Source organism: Rhipicephalus microplus, chromosome 2 (assembly GCF_043290135.1).
Source record: "Rhipicephalus microplus isolate Deutch F79 chromosome 2, USDA_Rmic, whole genome shotgun sequence".
Classification (NCBI taxonomy): domain Eukaryota; kingdom Metazoa; phylum Arthropoda; class Arachnida; order Ixodida; family Ixodidae; genus Rhipicephalus; species Rhipicephalus microplus.
In genome coordinates this window covers 294,164,667-294,179,533 of record NC_134701.1, presented here as the reverse complement: position 1 = coordinate 294,179,533, position 14,867 = coordinate 294,164,667, and the positions used below count along the sequence as shown (strand labels likewise).

Here is a 14,867-nt window from a genome sequence, read left to right as displayed (position 1 = left end):
GTGCCTTTTTTTTACAAGTGATTGAACAATCAAATCATATGATAAATTATTTGAAACATGACATGCCATTTGCTGTGAACTACATCATTTTTTTCTTTATGTCTATTGGGGTCGAACATTGTACATTCGCTGAATACCTTCATATTATTACCCGCCCCACGGCCAGCGTTCCCACAGCAAGACGAAAGCGGTGCCTATGAATGGGGGAACAAAGACTGTCTGCTGGTCATCAAGGGCGCAAAGACTCACGTCTCCCGAGGGGTTAAATTATGGTGCTTTAAAGAAAACAGTGGCTACACAGTGGCCGAGCCAAGCTACAGGGATGGAAGGTGCATTCGTGCCTTCGCAGTGACAACCATAGGTAGCAGCAACAACACGCGGGCCAATTGTATTGATGGCCCGTCAGCCCAGCATTGCAAGTACGTACTCCGAGGTGCTTCCCCACGACCCGTCAATGCCCGAGGCCAAACAATCCCGGAACCGGAGAGAAAGGGAGCTGAGCGGCGGCGGTAAACCTATCAGTGGGCGAGAGGCCGTGTTTCTTCGGGGAGGTGGCGAGAAAAAATCTGGGCCTGGCACTTTCAACGGCCGCCAATCGGGAGTAGAAGAGAAAGTTTTTCCTGCTTTCTGATTGAACTGTAAGAGTTTTTCAATGTAGAAACAGTGAATAAAACCAGAGGTTCAGCGACAGTGAGGAGGAAAAAAAACCGAAAAAGTGTCCCTATCCAAATGATGTCCGCACGGTCATTTCTTCAAGGTGCCAGCAGATAAAAGTTCTCGTCTTCAGCTTCTTTGGTGGCAGCAGCAATTGTCACACAACAACTGAGACGAGTGGAAGAACCAAACAGAACCTAACTATGTCTATGCACTGCTTTGAGGCTAAGCATAGCCTACAAGATTTTCATCTGAAAACGCCTCTGGTATCCCTCTGGGTATACCAGAGACGTGACTGGAAAGGCCTCCAGCTAGAGACACTGACGAAAATGTGTCGACTCACGCTCATCGCAGACCCAAGCTCCCCGTTTAGGGAGGGAAACAGCTGAACATGCGAGACAACACTTGATATCACTTTCATCACACAAAACACACGAGCCGAATGGCTCAACACACTCGAAAACTTGGGAAGCAATCACAACATATTGAACAAAACATTGGAGACTGGACACCTACGCAAACAGATCGGCAAAACCAAATTAACTGACTGGCAAAAAATGAGAGAAGCCCAAGAACAGGATGAAGACACAATAGCAAACTTGGAAGCCTGGTGCACCAGACTTAGTCGACAAAAAGAACACACAAAAGAAACAGCCAGAACAACAATGATTCCCGAGGTGCAGCCCCATTTACATCTGCTGGATGCCAAACTAGGACTTACCTGTCACTGGAAAACACAGAACAACAGGATACTGAGGTAACACAGCGAAAATAACATCAGAGATACAATAATGTGCCACGCAACTCGCCTCGACGAACTGGTATAAATTCTGCGACTCCCTGGATGGCACCCTTGGAACAGCCAAGACATGGCACATCCTCAAAGCTATCAAGACATGGCACATCCTCAAAGCTATCCTCAACCCCACCAAAACCAAAAGAGACAGAAACAAGGCCCTGGAGCGATTACTACAAAGCAACCCAGACAGCCAACAAGACCTTGTTGATGCCATCAAGACCAAGTGCTATGGAGATCCTGCTACCACAGAGCCATGTACAACATCATACGTGGGACGACAAAATACAACGATAGATAGACCTTTTAAGGTAGCTATTAACTCCTGTGAAGTCATTTGCACCTCATGACACACATGTCCCGTAAATAGGCCGCATTTAGAATTAACAACCACCGAGTGAGAGGTGGTGCAGCGACGTGAGAGTTCACGACCATCATAATCATTATGGTTAGCGCGGTAGCACTTGCAGTGCCAACCTGTAGGGAAGCTAGGTGAGGTGGCCGCACAGAATATTCGGGACTCTCCTTGGTGCATGGCGGCTGGCATGCATGGTCGTCTCCTGACAGGGTTTCACGGTATGCAGTGACCGTACGCAGTCGCCTGTGGTTTCCTCGCGATGATTCAAATAACGCCAACGACGCCTCTGCGTTACCTTGTGTTTTTTATCTCGATTGAGGGCATTAAAATCTGTACAAGGTTGTTTTAGCATGCCACTATAATGACGCAATTGAATTGGCTGGCAATATTGTCGATGTAAAAGTAGCTCAATAAATGCTTTTGTTTTGTTGGTGCAACCACGTTTACTCTCATGTGTTCAAAGTGTGTGCTGCTTTATTTGTAGACTCCACACATAACTGAAAATGAAATGACAGCGGCCATTGCAGCTACCATGGTTTACACTGTGGCAGGCACAAAACGAATCCCAAATGCCATGATAAGAAACCTCAGTGACAAGTCTATCTCTGCACTCACGGCCACTATCAACTAACACTGGCAACAAAGCACTGTGCCAGCGATGTGGAAACACAAAAAAAATGATGATCCTCGAACCGAGCAAGAAGCTGCCATTCAAAAACCTCAGACACATTTCGCTGACATCCTGCCTTGGCAAGGTGTTCGAAAGAATGGTAAGCACAAGACTGCCGAACCACTTGGAAGATAAGCACCTGCCTGACACCATGTTCAGTTTCTATGCTGGCCTGTCCTTGCAGGAGATACTACGACAAATAGAGAAAGAGGTCCTCAGTAACGTTTTATGCAATGTTGAATACATGCTCTTAGCCATCGACATTAAAGAGGCTTTTGACAACATCAGACACCAAGGAATACTGGAAGGGCTCGCCAACGTCAACAGTGGTGATAGAACATATAGGCACATTCAGAACTTCTTAAGCCACCGCCCTGCCGATCTGAACATCAGAGACATCCAGACTGCTGCATACGAACCTACCAGCAAGGGAACCCCACAATGACCAGTAAAATTGAAATATTAATGATGCAACCAAAATAGACAAAAAAAAAAAGAAAGGGGACAGAATATGACATAAATCTCAGGTTAGGACACCTTACTCTGTCCCTTTTCTTCTTTTTTTTTTTCATATATTTGGGTTGCGTCCTTAATATTTCTTCATTATAAACCAACTATCCCAACAACACATTCTCGTAAGACCAGTAATATTACCCACGCTCTTCAACATCGCCAGGATTGGCCTTGCAAGAAGCTGCAGGAGGTAGAAGGCCTCCGCCAAGCCTTCTATGCAGACGACATGACACTCTGTACCACCAAACAATCACTTGCTGAAAGAGAAAAGTGCCTACAAACTGCAGCTCACATGATCCAGAATATGTCAGCCAGTATTCCCCTGAGAAATGCGAAAACTCACATGTATGGCGAAGCCGCAGCAACCATGCAGTCGCCACAGACCCATCATGAAAACTTGCTGTATATCTCAACGGGAACCTCATACCAGAGAAGCCATTGACAAGGATCCTGGGCATGCAGCTGCAGAGTAACCAACAAGCCACCCACACCCTTACACTCTTCCAGACCAGCATCAAGGCTATATCACGCTTGATATCCCAGGTAACATCCCAGAACAGAGGCATGAAGGAAAGAGACACCCTCCAACTCGTTCGAGGCCTGATGATGAGCATAATAACATATAGCCGACCCTTTTATAATCTCACAAAATGTGAGACAAGCTAAGGCACCCCTCTCGCGAATGGCACTCAAGACTGCTCTCCACCTACCGATAGGTACATCCACTGAAAAATTGACAGCACTGGGGTTTCATAACACTATCAGCGAACTCGCTGAGTGCATTCACGCCTCACAAGAACAGAGACTTGGCTGCACGCGTACGGGCCGACAGGTCCTTCAGAACTTAGGATTCCAACCCTCGACAATGAGAGCCCAGAAAATTTGCAAGATTCTTCGTCACGTACAGGAGGCGTATCGCGTTGCCCGATCCCACGCAACATGGACCTCAATCTACACGGTAGAAGAAGGAGAGCAAGGGCCCACTACTTTCTGAAAACCTATAAATTCGAAACTACGCCCTGTTTTACGAATGCCACCATGTATGAGACGACCACTAAAGGAGCAGTGGCAGTAGTATGCGACTGCTGAGGCCACATTACCTCTGGTGCATAAGATCACCTTTGCAAAATCACCGAAGCCGAAGAGTTGGCCATTGCACTTGCCATACACGAAGGCCTCCATGCAAACAAGCCATTGACAATACTCACAGACTCCCAGCAGGCCTGCAGGAACTTTCTGCAGGGCAGAATTGGTGTGCCTGCTGCACATGTCTTAGCACAAATACCAAGGGAATACAAGGAGGACTCCTACATACAGGCCATCCTATGGATACCAGGGCACTCTGGCGTCATGGTAACCTGCACGGCAGGCAGCTCGAGGCTCCGTACACAACCGAGCGTCCCTTACATTGACTGCAGCGGATTTGATACCAGTTTACCTCCAGCATGCCACAATACTGAATTACCACAGAAGGTGATGCCTACAGTATCCATCACCTCATCAAGGCTTACGACGTAGGAGGCGACTGCCTGGTGTAGAATCCAGACCGAAGCCTACAAAAACCTACACACACTATATCACACACACCCCACATTTTACAGAGATGAATGTCCATGGTGTGGGGCCACACCAACCCTGTGTACCAGATTACATGGAAGTGCACACTACAAAACCTCGAACGCCACAACATGAACATTGCGAGTGAGATATAGAGTTCATCCCTCTACTACCAGATCAGGCTCGTCCAGAGAGCAGAGCAGATGGCAACAGCCAGTAGAGTTCTGGACCATGGGTCGGCGAACTCACTGATGAGTCTAATTAGTCGGACCCACTCAGACAGAACCGTGAGTCCAAGTCTGAGTGAGTCCGAACCAGGAACATTTGGTGAGTCTGAGTCCAAGTGAGTCCAAAGTGCAAGATATATTTCTTGAGTGAGTCTAAGTGAGTTCCACTTTCTTTTGCCGACTTATGGTCCTGTCTATACACTCTTCAGCCTTAATATCAGCCTTACCTGGACTCACAACTGCTCCAACACATTCCAAAGCAGTGTCCTTCATACACCATTTCAATACTTATCGATCAGAGACGAGAATTAAGTACAGGAGTGTCTTGATCCCCCCCTAGCCAACTCTTCTGGGGAACTTTATTATAAATATATGTTATGTTGTCATCTCTTGCAAGAAATATTACCTTACGCATAACTCACTCGCATTAGAGGTACTAAATAAATTTGCACCAAGAAGAGCACCAATTACGTGAGGTATTGGAGTTAAAGAGCATAGACACCAGGTCTGAAAAAGTTAATTCAAGACTGACGGACTCACGAGTAGACTCACTCAGACAAAGCCATGAGTCTGAGTCTGAGTGAATTCAGGCGAGTAATGTTCTGGTGAGTCCAAGTGAGTTCGGTTGAAGAAAATTTTTGTGAGTGAGTCTGAGCGAGTCCGTATCAGGAAAATTTTGGTGCGTGTGAGTCCAAGTGAGTACAAAGCACAAAATATGTTTAATGAGTGAGTCTCAGTGAGCTCTACAAGTTTTGACGATCTCTGCCCTGGACTAAGGGCCCTGACTACCAGTAAAGCTCCTTCATAGCAACCCACAGGAGATTTCTTTGCCTGTACATAAAAAAGTTTGCCTGGTGCCAGCAAAAGCCTATCCCCACTTTTGTTTTTTTTTAGAAACTAGGCAAACATCAATACATATCGAAATATGACGACCATAACATGAAAACATTCCGCAATACTAGAGCATGAAAAGAGCTGTGTCAGGCAGAAAATCTACCTTGAACAGAAAATCAGAAAAATATCTGTCCCTGCAACAAGCTTTCAGTAAGAAACTGCATTGAGAAGCTGCTGACTCACTTGATGTTTCAAGCCTCTAAACACAATATTTAAACATTCACAAGCATCAAAAAGCTCAAGAATCATGCATACCAATTGCTGACCTAAAAGCAAGAAAACACTTCATGATGCTGGCATATATCACAATAGCTGTTAAAATATAACTTAAAGGTTGTCCTAGGATTGTGCGAATATTCCAACACTTTGAACGAATACTACAGTATTCGAATTCACCTCAACTTGAATTTAAAGCGTTCGACATGCACGAATAGGTGTGCATTAATCCCCCTGTAACTCCCTGTAAAGGTGGTTTCACTACACTGATCGGGTACAGTAACATGAATACAGCTAAGGAAAAATCCACACTGCCGCTAAGCCCCATTTCAAGGTTGAGAGAAAATGAGATTCGAAAAAAGAAAAAAAAATCGTTAGTCTGTAGCCTAAGGTAATGAAATTTTTGCTGTATATATAGAGTTTTATGCTTATTTCAAATATGTAATTAGTTATAAAATAAGCTGTAGAGCTCTTGTTTAGTGCCATGACAATGTGTAGAGTAATGTTTGTTTTGGACAAACTTTTTATTCTTCTAAACATTTATAGTCTTGAGTCATCGATAGCTTATATTGCTTTAATTTAGCTGTAGAATGCAAATAACTACCAAGAAAGTGTGTGTGATGATGTGCACTGTGTGGTCCGTGACGAGGCGAAGAGGCAACCGCAGAAGTGCTCTGCGTTATGCCTGGTAGGAGAAGACAAGGAAAAAGGAAGAGCGAGCGGGGTGTGCGGCTTAAGCAGTTGGAACATCACATGGTTGGAACGGCAGCTGCTGGTCGTCGGTTCGTGTCGCAACATCGCCTTGCGGACCTGATGAGTCTGGCTTCCTACTCAGAGTCCAGTGCTGACTTCGGGACCGGCAGCCTAACCTGTACCAGCCCTGAGGTCTTGGGGCCCAACTGGTGTCACGAAGTGGCCGCGACTCAGGTTGGCAACAGGTTTTTGGTGATCACCAAACTACTCATTTGGTGAGTAGTTTGGTGATCTATAGGCCTGCAGTCCCACCATCACCACCTCACTACAGTCATTGCAGCGCGACTCTGATGGGACAAGGTATGCCGGTGACGAACAACCTCGCCGCAGCGGCAACGTTCCCTAACGGCGAGTAGGACAGCTTATGTGCCGAGGTGCGTAGGACGTGTAGAATGTAAATATGAGTGCTATAGCGTGTTATGTACAAATTGGCTGAGTTATTGGTTGTGTACTAAAGCCTGTGTTGTGTGTACAGAATCACCTGACTGTGGTTTGAATTATTCCAAACCCTGGGCCCACATTCTACCATCACAGTGTGTACAAGACATTTTATTGGACAAGAAAAATTGTGATGCGAGAATTCTTGGAATCCTCAGCCCAGGCTAATTGCTTACTTTAGGTTCTTAATTATTATACAGGCGATATAAAGTTTTAAAGGAAATACTTGCACCCTTCACATGATAAGGAATATGTCGGGAAAATTTTATTCTAATTGGGCTCCACTTCCCTTCGAAAAAAAAAGAAAAAAGAACGGCATTTGTGCATTCCTTGTCTCGATTTCAAATAATACTGTGCAATTGGGTCATGACAAATATGCTAATATTTATTTACACTAGGTGACATACAGACAGATTGAATTCGATTTCAGATACTTTGACCAGAACTACTATTTGCTTCAAACCTAAAATTTAGTACTTGCACAAGCTTAATTGTTGTAACAGAGCCAGAGCACTATCATCCAGGCTCTCCTGCCTGCTTATGTTAGAGGGCCATGTGACTTAAGAAAAATGTGCATAGGCTGTGTTAGCAGAGCTTAGTATGTGGTGCCCTCAACCTGTGCACATACTATACTCACTGGCTGTCTCTCAAGAGGCACATAAGGTGGCGGTTTCTCGGATAAGCTGGACAGGACTAGCTGCACCACAGTCAGTAGCAGGAGTAGGAAGCTACAAAGTGGAGTGACATTCTGCAGATCCTGCAAAAAGAAGACAAGTGTACATTAGGGTTCCAGAGGTGGTACAGCCAGTTTAGGATATGGAGCAATTTTCGGAGCAGGAAAAAGCCTGCTTTAGAGCAGATTCGGAGCAGGGAGAACTGTGTTTCGAAGCAGGTTTGGAGCAGATAAAATGGGTTTTAGGATAGCTTAGAGCAGGACATGTTTGATTTTTTGGTAAATATATTTATTCTTGTGCATACTGGAAATGCTTCTGCAATGTAAACAAGGCGACGAAGCCAACATCCAGAGAGCAGCCTTTATTCTATATTTTAGCATGAAAGAGTATCGCACTCTGGTTTCACTGCACTACACGAGATGTGTGTTGAAGTGAAGCATTAGTCACAAGACAAGCATACAGATACGGTTTCTTAGAATGTAAGGTGTCATAATGCCATTCCAAAAAGAGAAAAAGTCCTAGCCAAAAAACTAGCAGTCTAACAATTAAAGAAAGAAGACGAAGAAAATTTGTTGAGATTAAGAACACTCTTTGAAGTTACTTACGTACATAGTGCATTGAATAGTCGCCAATGTTCCCTCATATAGGAAACGTTTTAGAGGAGGGTGTACGAAATGGCATTGTGCCTTCACTTTCATAAACCTTGGGTTGAACATCAGTCCCCTTTTCGAAATATTTAAAAAAGCCTTCTAAAAAATAAACATGGTACAAAGTAAACCGGTACAAAGTAAAACTATGTGGGGTCAGTGACCCATTCAAGCATAAATGGGAGGAATGCTCTTCCACAAGGCAGCCTGAAGAAGACAAATCCACTTGTCAAAATGTTGGCTCCTGCAGCAACAGCTCAGGTTCACACTTTTTTCACTTAAAATGCTGCCAAAGTGCGATTAGTGGATATGAGCCCCTGCAGTGCTAATCACATGGTTGGCCTGGAATAACTTGCGTCCAGCGAACAGGACAGACGAGAAAGGACAACTAATTGGTCAGATGAAAAAGGTGCCACCGTTTTCGTTTTGTTTTTTTCATGGGTGGGGGAATGAGATGAGCGGCTTAATACCCTCCCTCTACCCCAGAATCATCAACACTTCGGTCCACCATTTACATAGGTCCTAAGACTGGGTCCGGGAAGGACATAATATGGTTCACCAAGTGCTGAGGACTAATACGACTGCACATAATTTACAGTTTTGCTTGAAAGCCTAGGCTTTACTAAGACGCTGCCCGGCTCTCCAAGTGGTCCATCAAAAGCAAGAAATTTCCGCAGCAGTGCCACTTGACGCTCATGTGATTTACAAACAAGCTATGGCCTGGGAGGGAATCAGGTGGTAAGATTTGCAAGACGGGGCGAATTTCTTAACGTTTAATTGCGATAACAATTACAGTATAAACCACTTATAACATAAGTTGCAGCAGTCGCAAATATGCACACTATAACAAAAACAACTTTTTTCAAGGGCCACAATGGCGAAAAATGTGTTGAGCAAGCAGCTTCATGTGTACAAGAATAGAACAATGCGATGCGTGGTGCTTGCAACCGGCAATGAAATTAACACAAAAAAAGAGGGAGGGGGGTCTAACAAGAAAAGTACCAGCGTGGAAATTCGCCAACTGCTTCTCAGACTGCCTCAATTATATGCATTACACAGAATGTCAAATCACGTCTGGAATTTCACTCTCTGAAAGACGGCAATTGTTCGATTTCATGGGCGCGCTCCCGATCTCGAGACGACACAATCGAATCGCGAACGACCATTCGAACGCTACACCTGCCACCATCATTTTCATTAACGATATATTTCTCTTCCTGTCAAGAGCAACCACCGCAAAGAGTTTGATTGATTCTGCACCAAACCACGACTTAGATTGTACAAGACTGCAACTGAAACGCAACTGTGATGAGGCCCTCCAACGCCACTAAGAAAATAACGAAATGACGGCAAACGCGCAAGCACGTGCATCGATATTCAGCGTCGCCTCGCTGCACGTTTACGTGGCACATCCAAAAGAAAAAGATAAAGGGAACAAGAACAGGCCACGTTGGCCAACCAGATGGAGCCAGAAGCTGGGGAGAAGACGACGCGTTGATCTGGCCGGACGTCAACATTGGGGAGGGCAACATTGTCAGAAGATACCTTGTCGGATGTCAATGCCAGAAAGACTTCAAAAAACCATGTCTGCCGCCCCGGCGCTCAGTGGACGCAGCACCTGCGACAACCCGCCTGGCCCTTCTCATCCAACAACAGCAACGCGAACATGACCGCCATGTCAAGACCCTAACGCGTGAGCACGTCGTCCCTTTAACTGATTAGATGCTAAAGACGCTTTGCTATTTCATATTGCTTGCTGTGCCTTCTATTTGTGTAGTTTGTGCCTTGTGTTGAAATATATGTTTGTGTTTAGTGAAACTGTCTTATCTTTGCTGCCCTAGCCTGTGTCTCTCGCGCAACTCTTAAAGCCTGCTCCCCTAATCTTTATTGCATAACAGCAACCAGCGCCGAATAGTCCTAGCCTGCCGTTCAGTACGTTGTTGCAGGAAGTTTGTCCAAGACATGAACATCAGGTGTCGAAAAGACGGCATTCAAGCACTGAACCAAGAACAGCGCGAGAGATACAAAATTCTCGTTCACGGTCAGGAGATCAACGACAAAAACTGGGAGACAGAAATCGGGAGATCAACGACAAAAACCTGCCAAGCTTACATTAAACAGGGCACTGGCAGCAAAAGAGAAAGCTCGCCTCATTAAGTCGTGAATGGTTTTAAATTTTTGGACGAGGTAGCAAGCATGATATCTGTAGTAAACCTAATAACAAAGAAACTGTCAAGCGCAATTGATAAGAATGGGACCACGCATGCGAAAAATATATATATATAGGATATGGCACAACGGGAGCATTGTCAACAAGGATAAATATATTTATTGCCCAACAGTTTCGGGAAGGGTCCTCCCTTCATCAGGGGATGAGTTATACTAACACAAACTTCCAAACTTCGTTGCTGCCGCGTCCCTCTCGCCTTGAAAGATGTTTGTGAGAGTGAGAGAGAGCTAAAAAAAAGAGAAGAAAAAAGACAAAAAGAAAAAAAGAAAAAAAAGAGGAAGAACCACTGTCAACACTGAGAATGAAACCAAATGTCCATGTACGTCCACATCCGGTTCTTATCCCGGGCTGGTCAGTTCTCAACATGTGTCCGGTCACCCAAGATTGTCGCCGCGGTGGCGGGATGGGTCCGTGACGGCGTGCGTAAAGAAAGGGTTTCCCCTTAATGGGTCGGTCGGCTCTTTACCTTTCATCTTCGTCCATTTCCCTTCAATGGTCATCAAGTGGTAGGCGAACATAAACACTTTGTATGTGCATGTGAAAAAAGAAAAAAAGAAGAAAACAAAAACAAAAACAAAAACAAGAAAGGGCAGTGTACACGTATCCTATACCTTCACGAAGACTAACTGGCCCATTGAATTATTACTCCCACTATATATATATATATATATATATATATATATATATATATATATATATATATATATATATATATTGTAAGGCAAGGTTTTGGCTGCAAGACACCTCTTTTACTTGCCGAGCCTCTGCCCCACAACACAGGTCAGACTGATGATGATGAGTATGTACATATGGTAAGATGACGCATATGAATAATGCTCACACTTATTTCCCCCCCCCACGCGTGAGCGGCCAGCCCGGACGCGTCTTAGACGGAAACGGAACGTCGAACGAATGGCATCAGACGTGATACGTGGACAATGTCCGAACCACGACAGTGACAATCCGAAGAAAGGTCGGTGGGAGTGACACGATAGTTCACTGGGGACGTTTGTTCATTGATTGTATAGGGCCCAATGAAGCGTGACTGAAACTTGTCACACAATCCTGGAGTACGAATGGGCGTCCAAAGCAACACTTCATGCCCCGGACTGAAGGAGACGTCGCGATGAGAGCTGTCGTAGCGTTGCTTGCGGTCTTGCTGATTGGCTTCTGTATTAAGGCGAGTCTGTTGCCGACATTCTTCGAGCCTTGTGATGCTCCGATACAGTTGCCGAGGCGTCGGTTGGCACATTTAGGAAAGAGACGTCGATGGTGAATGTCGGTGAACGGCCGTACACAAGGTAGAAAGGTGAGTAGCCAGCAGTTCTTTGAACAGCGGTGTTATGGGCAAACGTCACAAAAGGCAAAATGGTATCCCAGTTGTCGTGTTTTGGTGCGATGTACATCGACAGCATGTCTGTTAGTGTCCGATGAAATCTCTCTGTCAGCCTATTAGTTTGGGGGTGGTAGGCTGACGTCGTCTTATGTACTGTACCACAGGTTGTGAGCAGGGTTTCGATTATGGTGGACAGGAACGTCTTGCCGCGATCACTCAGGAGAACGCGAGGTGCACCGTGACGCAATAGAATGGCGTTGAGAAAGAAGTCTGCGACGTCCGAAGCAGAACTTGTGCGTAGTGCAGCAGTCTCTGCGTACCTTGTCAGGTGGTCGACAGCACTCACAATCCAACGATTACCTGCTGGCATGATGGGGAGAGGTCCGAGTAAGTCTATGCCAACAATGGCAAAAAAAGTCTCGGGACACGGGATAGGTTGCAGAAGGCCAGCAGGAGACGAAGTTGGTCACTTCCGCCGCTGACACAGATGGCAAGATGCAATGTACTTGGCCACAAAGGTAGAGATGCCCGGCCAGAAGAAACGGTTTCTGATGCGGCTTTGTGTTTTGTGAAATCCCAAGTGGCCTGCACATGGATCGTCGTGAAAGGCTTCGAGGACTTGCTGACGTAGAGAACGCGGAAGTACTGGAACCCAGTAGTGTCCATCAGTAGTGTAAACGTAACGATGGAGCACATTGTTATCGAGCTTAAATTGCCGTAGTTGTCGGTGCAATCTAGCATTAGGAGTAGGTGACATGCCATTTAGGCGTCGGATAATGCGATTGCAATATGGATCATCACGCTGGTGTATGGCGAACTCAGTGTAGCGATTTGAAGCCGGCGTTTCGATAACCGCAAGGTGTGATAATGTGAGAGGTGACGCAGTGCCTTGCCCACCAGACGAGCAATCAGCTGACGTACTTGATGATGACAGTGGAAGGGGACAGCGAGAGAGAGCATCTGCATCTGGTGTCTTTTGCCAGACTTATAGATGATGTCAAAATCGTACTCTTGCAGGCGGAGCACCCAACGACCGAGGCGACCAGACAAGTTTCTCAGTGTCGATAGCCAGCACAAGGCGTGGTGGTCTGTAATCACTGTGAAGTGGCGTCTGTAAAGATACGGTCGAAATTTTTGTATGGCCCAAATGACAGCGAGGCACTCCTGCTCAGTTATGGAGTAGCTCTGTTCAGCAGCCGTAAGAGCACGACTAGCATACTCTATAACTCTTTCCCGTGAAGTGGCATCCCGCTGTAGAAGAACTGCACCAATGCCATGGCCGCTCGGGTCGGTGTGTAGACATGTAGGTGCGTTCTCGTCGAAATGGCACAGAACAGGGTCAGACGTTAGACCATTCTTGAGGGCTTGAAAGGCACGCTCGCAGTCGTCGTTCCAAGCGAAAGTTGATCCGGATGTCAGCAGCTTGTGCAGTGGCGACGCGATGGCAGCAAAATGACTAATGAAGCGGCAGAAGTAGGATGCCAGGCCCAAGAAACTTCGTAGGTGTTTCTGATTTTCTGGCCGAGGGAAGCGTATCACGGCAGCAAGCTTGTCAGGATCCAGACAACGCCCTCTTTGCTGACAAGGTCGCCCAACACCTTGATGTTCTTGTTGGCGAAATGGCATTTTCTTGTGTTTAGCTGAAGTCCAGCACTGGAAATACACGTCAAAACTTCGTCCAAACGATCAAGATGCTGACGAAAAGAAGAGGAGAAAATGACGATGTCATCTAGATAACAGAGACATGTTTTCCATTTTAGGTCTCGTAGAACTGTGCCCATCATGCGTTCAAACGTGGCAGGAGCGTTACATAAACCGAATGGCATGACATTGAATTCGTACAGCCCGTCTGGTGTTGCAAAGGCAGTTTTTTTTTGTCCGCTTCGTGCATAGGTATTTGCCAATAACCAGACCGTAAATCGAGGCTGGAGAAAAATTCAGCGCCTTGCAGAGAGTCAAGTGCGTCGTCGACTCGTGGCATCGGGTAGATGTCTTTGCGCGTGATCTTATTAAGTGCTCGATAATCGACACAGAATCGCACCGAACCATCCTTCTTTCGAACTAGCACCACGGTGATGACCACGAGCTGGACGAAGGCCGGATAACATCTCGTTGGAGCATATCAACAACGTTGTCCTCGATGATTTTCCGCTCTGCGGACGACACTCTATATGGGCGGCGGCGTACGATTGTATTGCCTTCAGTTTCAATTCGATGCACGGCGACAGAAGTGCGACCCAGAAGCTTGGAATATACATCAGATGAAGCGCTGTGTTTTTGAAGCCCACCCAAAAGTTCTTGCTTTTGCGCTGACGTGAGATGGGGATTTATTGTGGCTTTTAAAGCAGCCGTTGTAGCCTGTTCATCAGTACTCGTAGAGAAAGATGGCGAGTCTCCGTGAAGGGACACCAGAGAAAGTGGTTCGGTATCTGTCAAGCAAACCACAGTGGTGCCCTGGGGCAGTGCAACAGGCAATGAAGTGGGGTTAACTGCCGTAACTAATTCTCTGCCATCACGAAAGCGCACCAGGCTAGGAGCGATGGTAAGTCCACCAGAGATGTAACGTCCACACGGTGCTAGGAACACATCACCAGTATCGATCTTATCTGATGTCAGGGTCAGAATATGCTCATTACCTGGAGGAATAAAACAGTCATCAGCGGTGACGAAACGCTGGCTATGGGCATAGTTATCAGACGAAAGCGCAGTATCTGACATGTGAATGACCCTCTGACGGCAAGATATCACGGCTGAAGCTGAGGAGAGAAAGTCCCATCCTAAAATGAGCGCATTGGTACACGATGACAGAACAAGGAACTGTATATGGTGAAGGATGCCCTCAATAAAAACTCGTACCGTGCAAACACCAGAAGGCTGAACAAAAACCGCATTAGCACAGCGAAG

General features: G+C 46.0%; 1 protein-coding gene across 6 annotated transcripts in view; it reads right to left on the bottom strand.

Moving 5' to 3' along the window:
- LOC119178251 (multidrug resistance-associated protein 1) overlaps positions 1–14,867 on the bottom strand; it is a 303,221-nt gene that overhangs the window by 197,280 nt on the left and 91,074 nt on the right. For all 6 annotated transcript variants that reach the window (XM_037429456.2, XM_075882282.1, XM_075882283.1 and 3 more), the window contains exon 6: positions 7,714–7,833. In XM_037429456.2, coding sequence (XP_037285353.1) covers positions 7,714–7,833 — 120 coding nt within the window. The remainder of the gene's footprint in view (positions 1–7,713; positions 7,834–14,867) is intronic.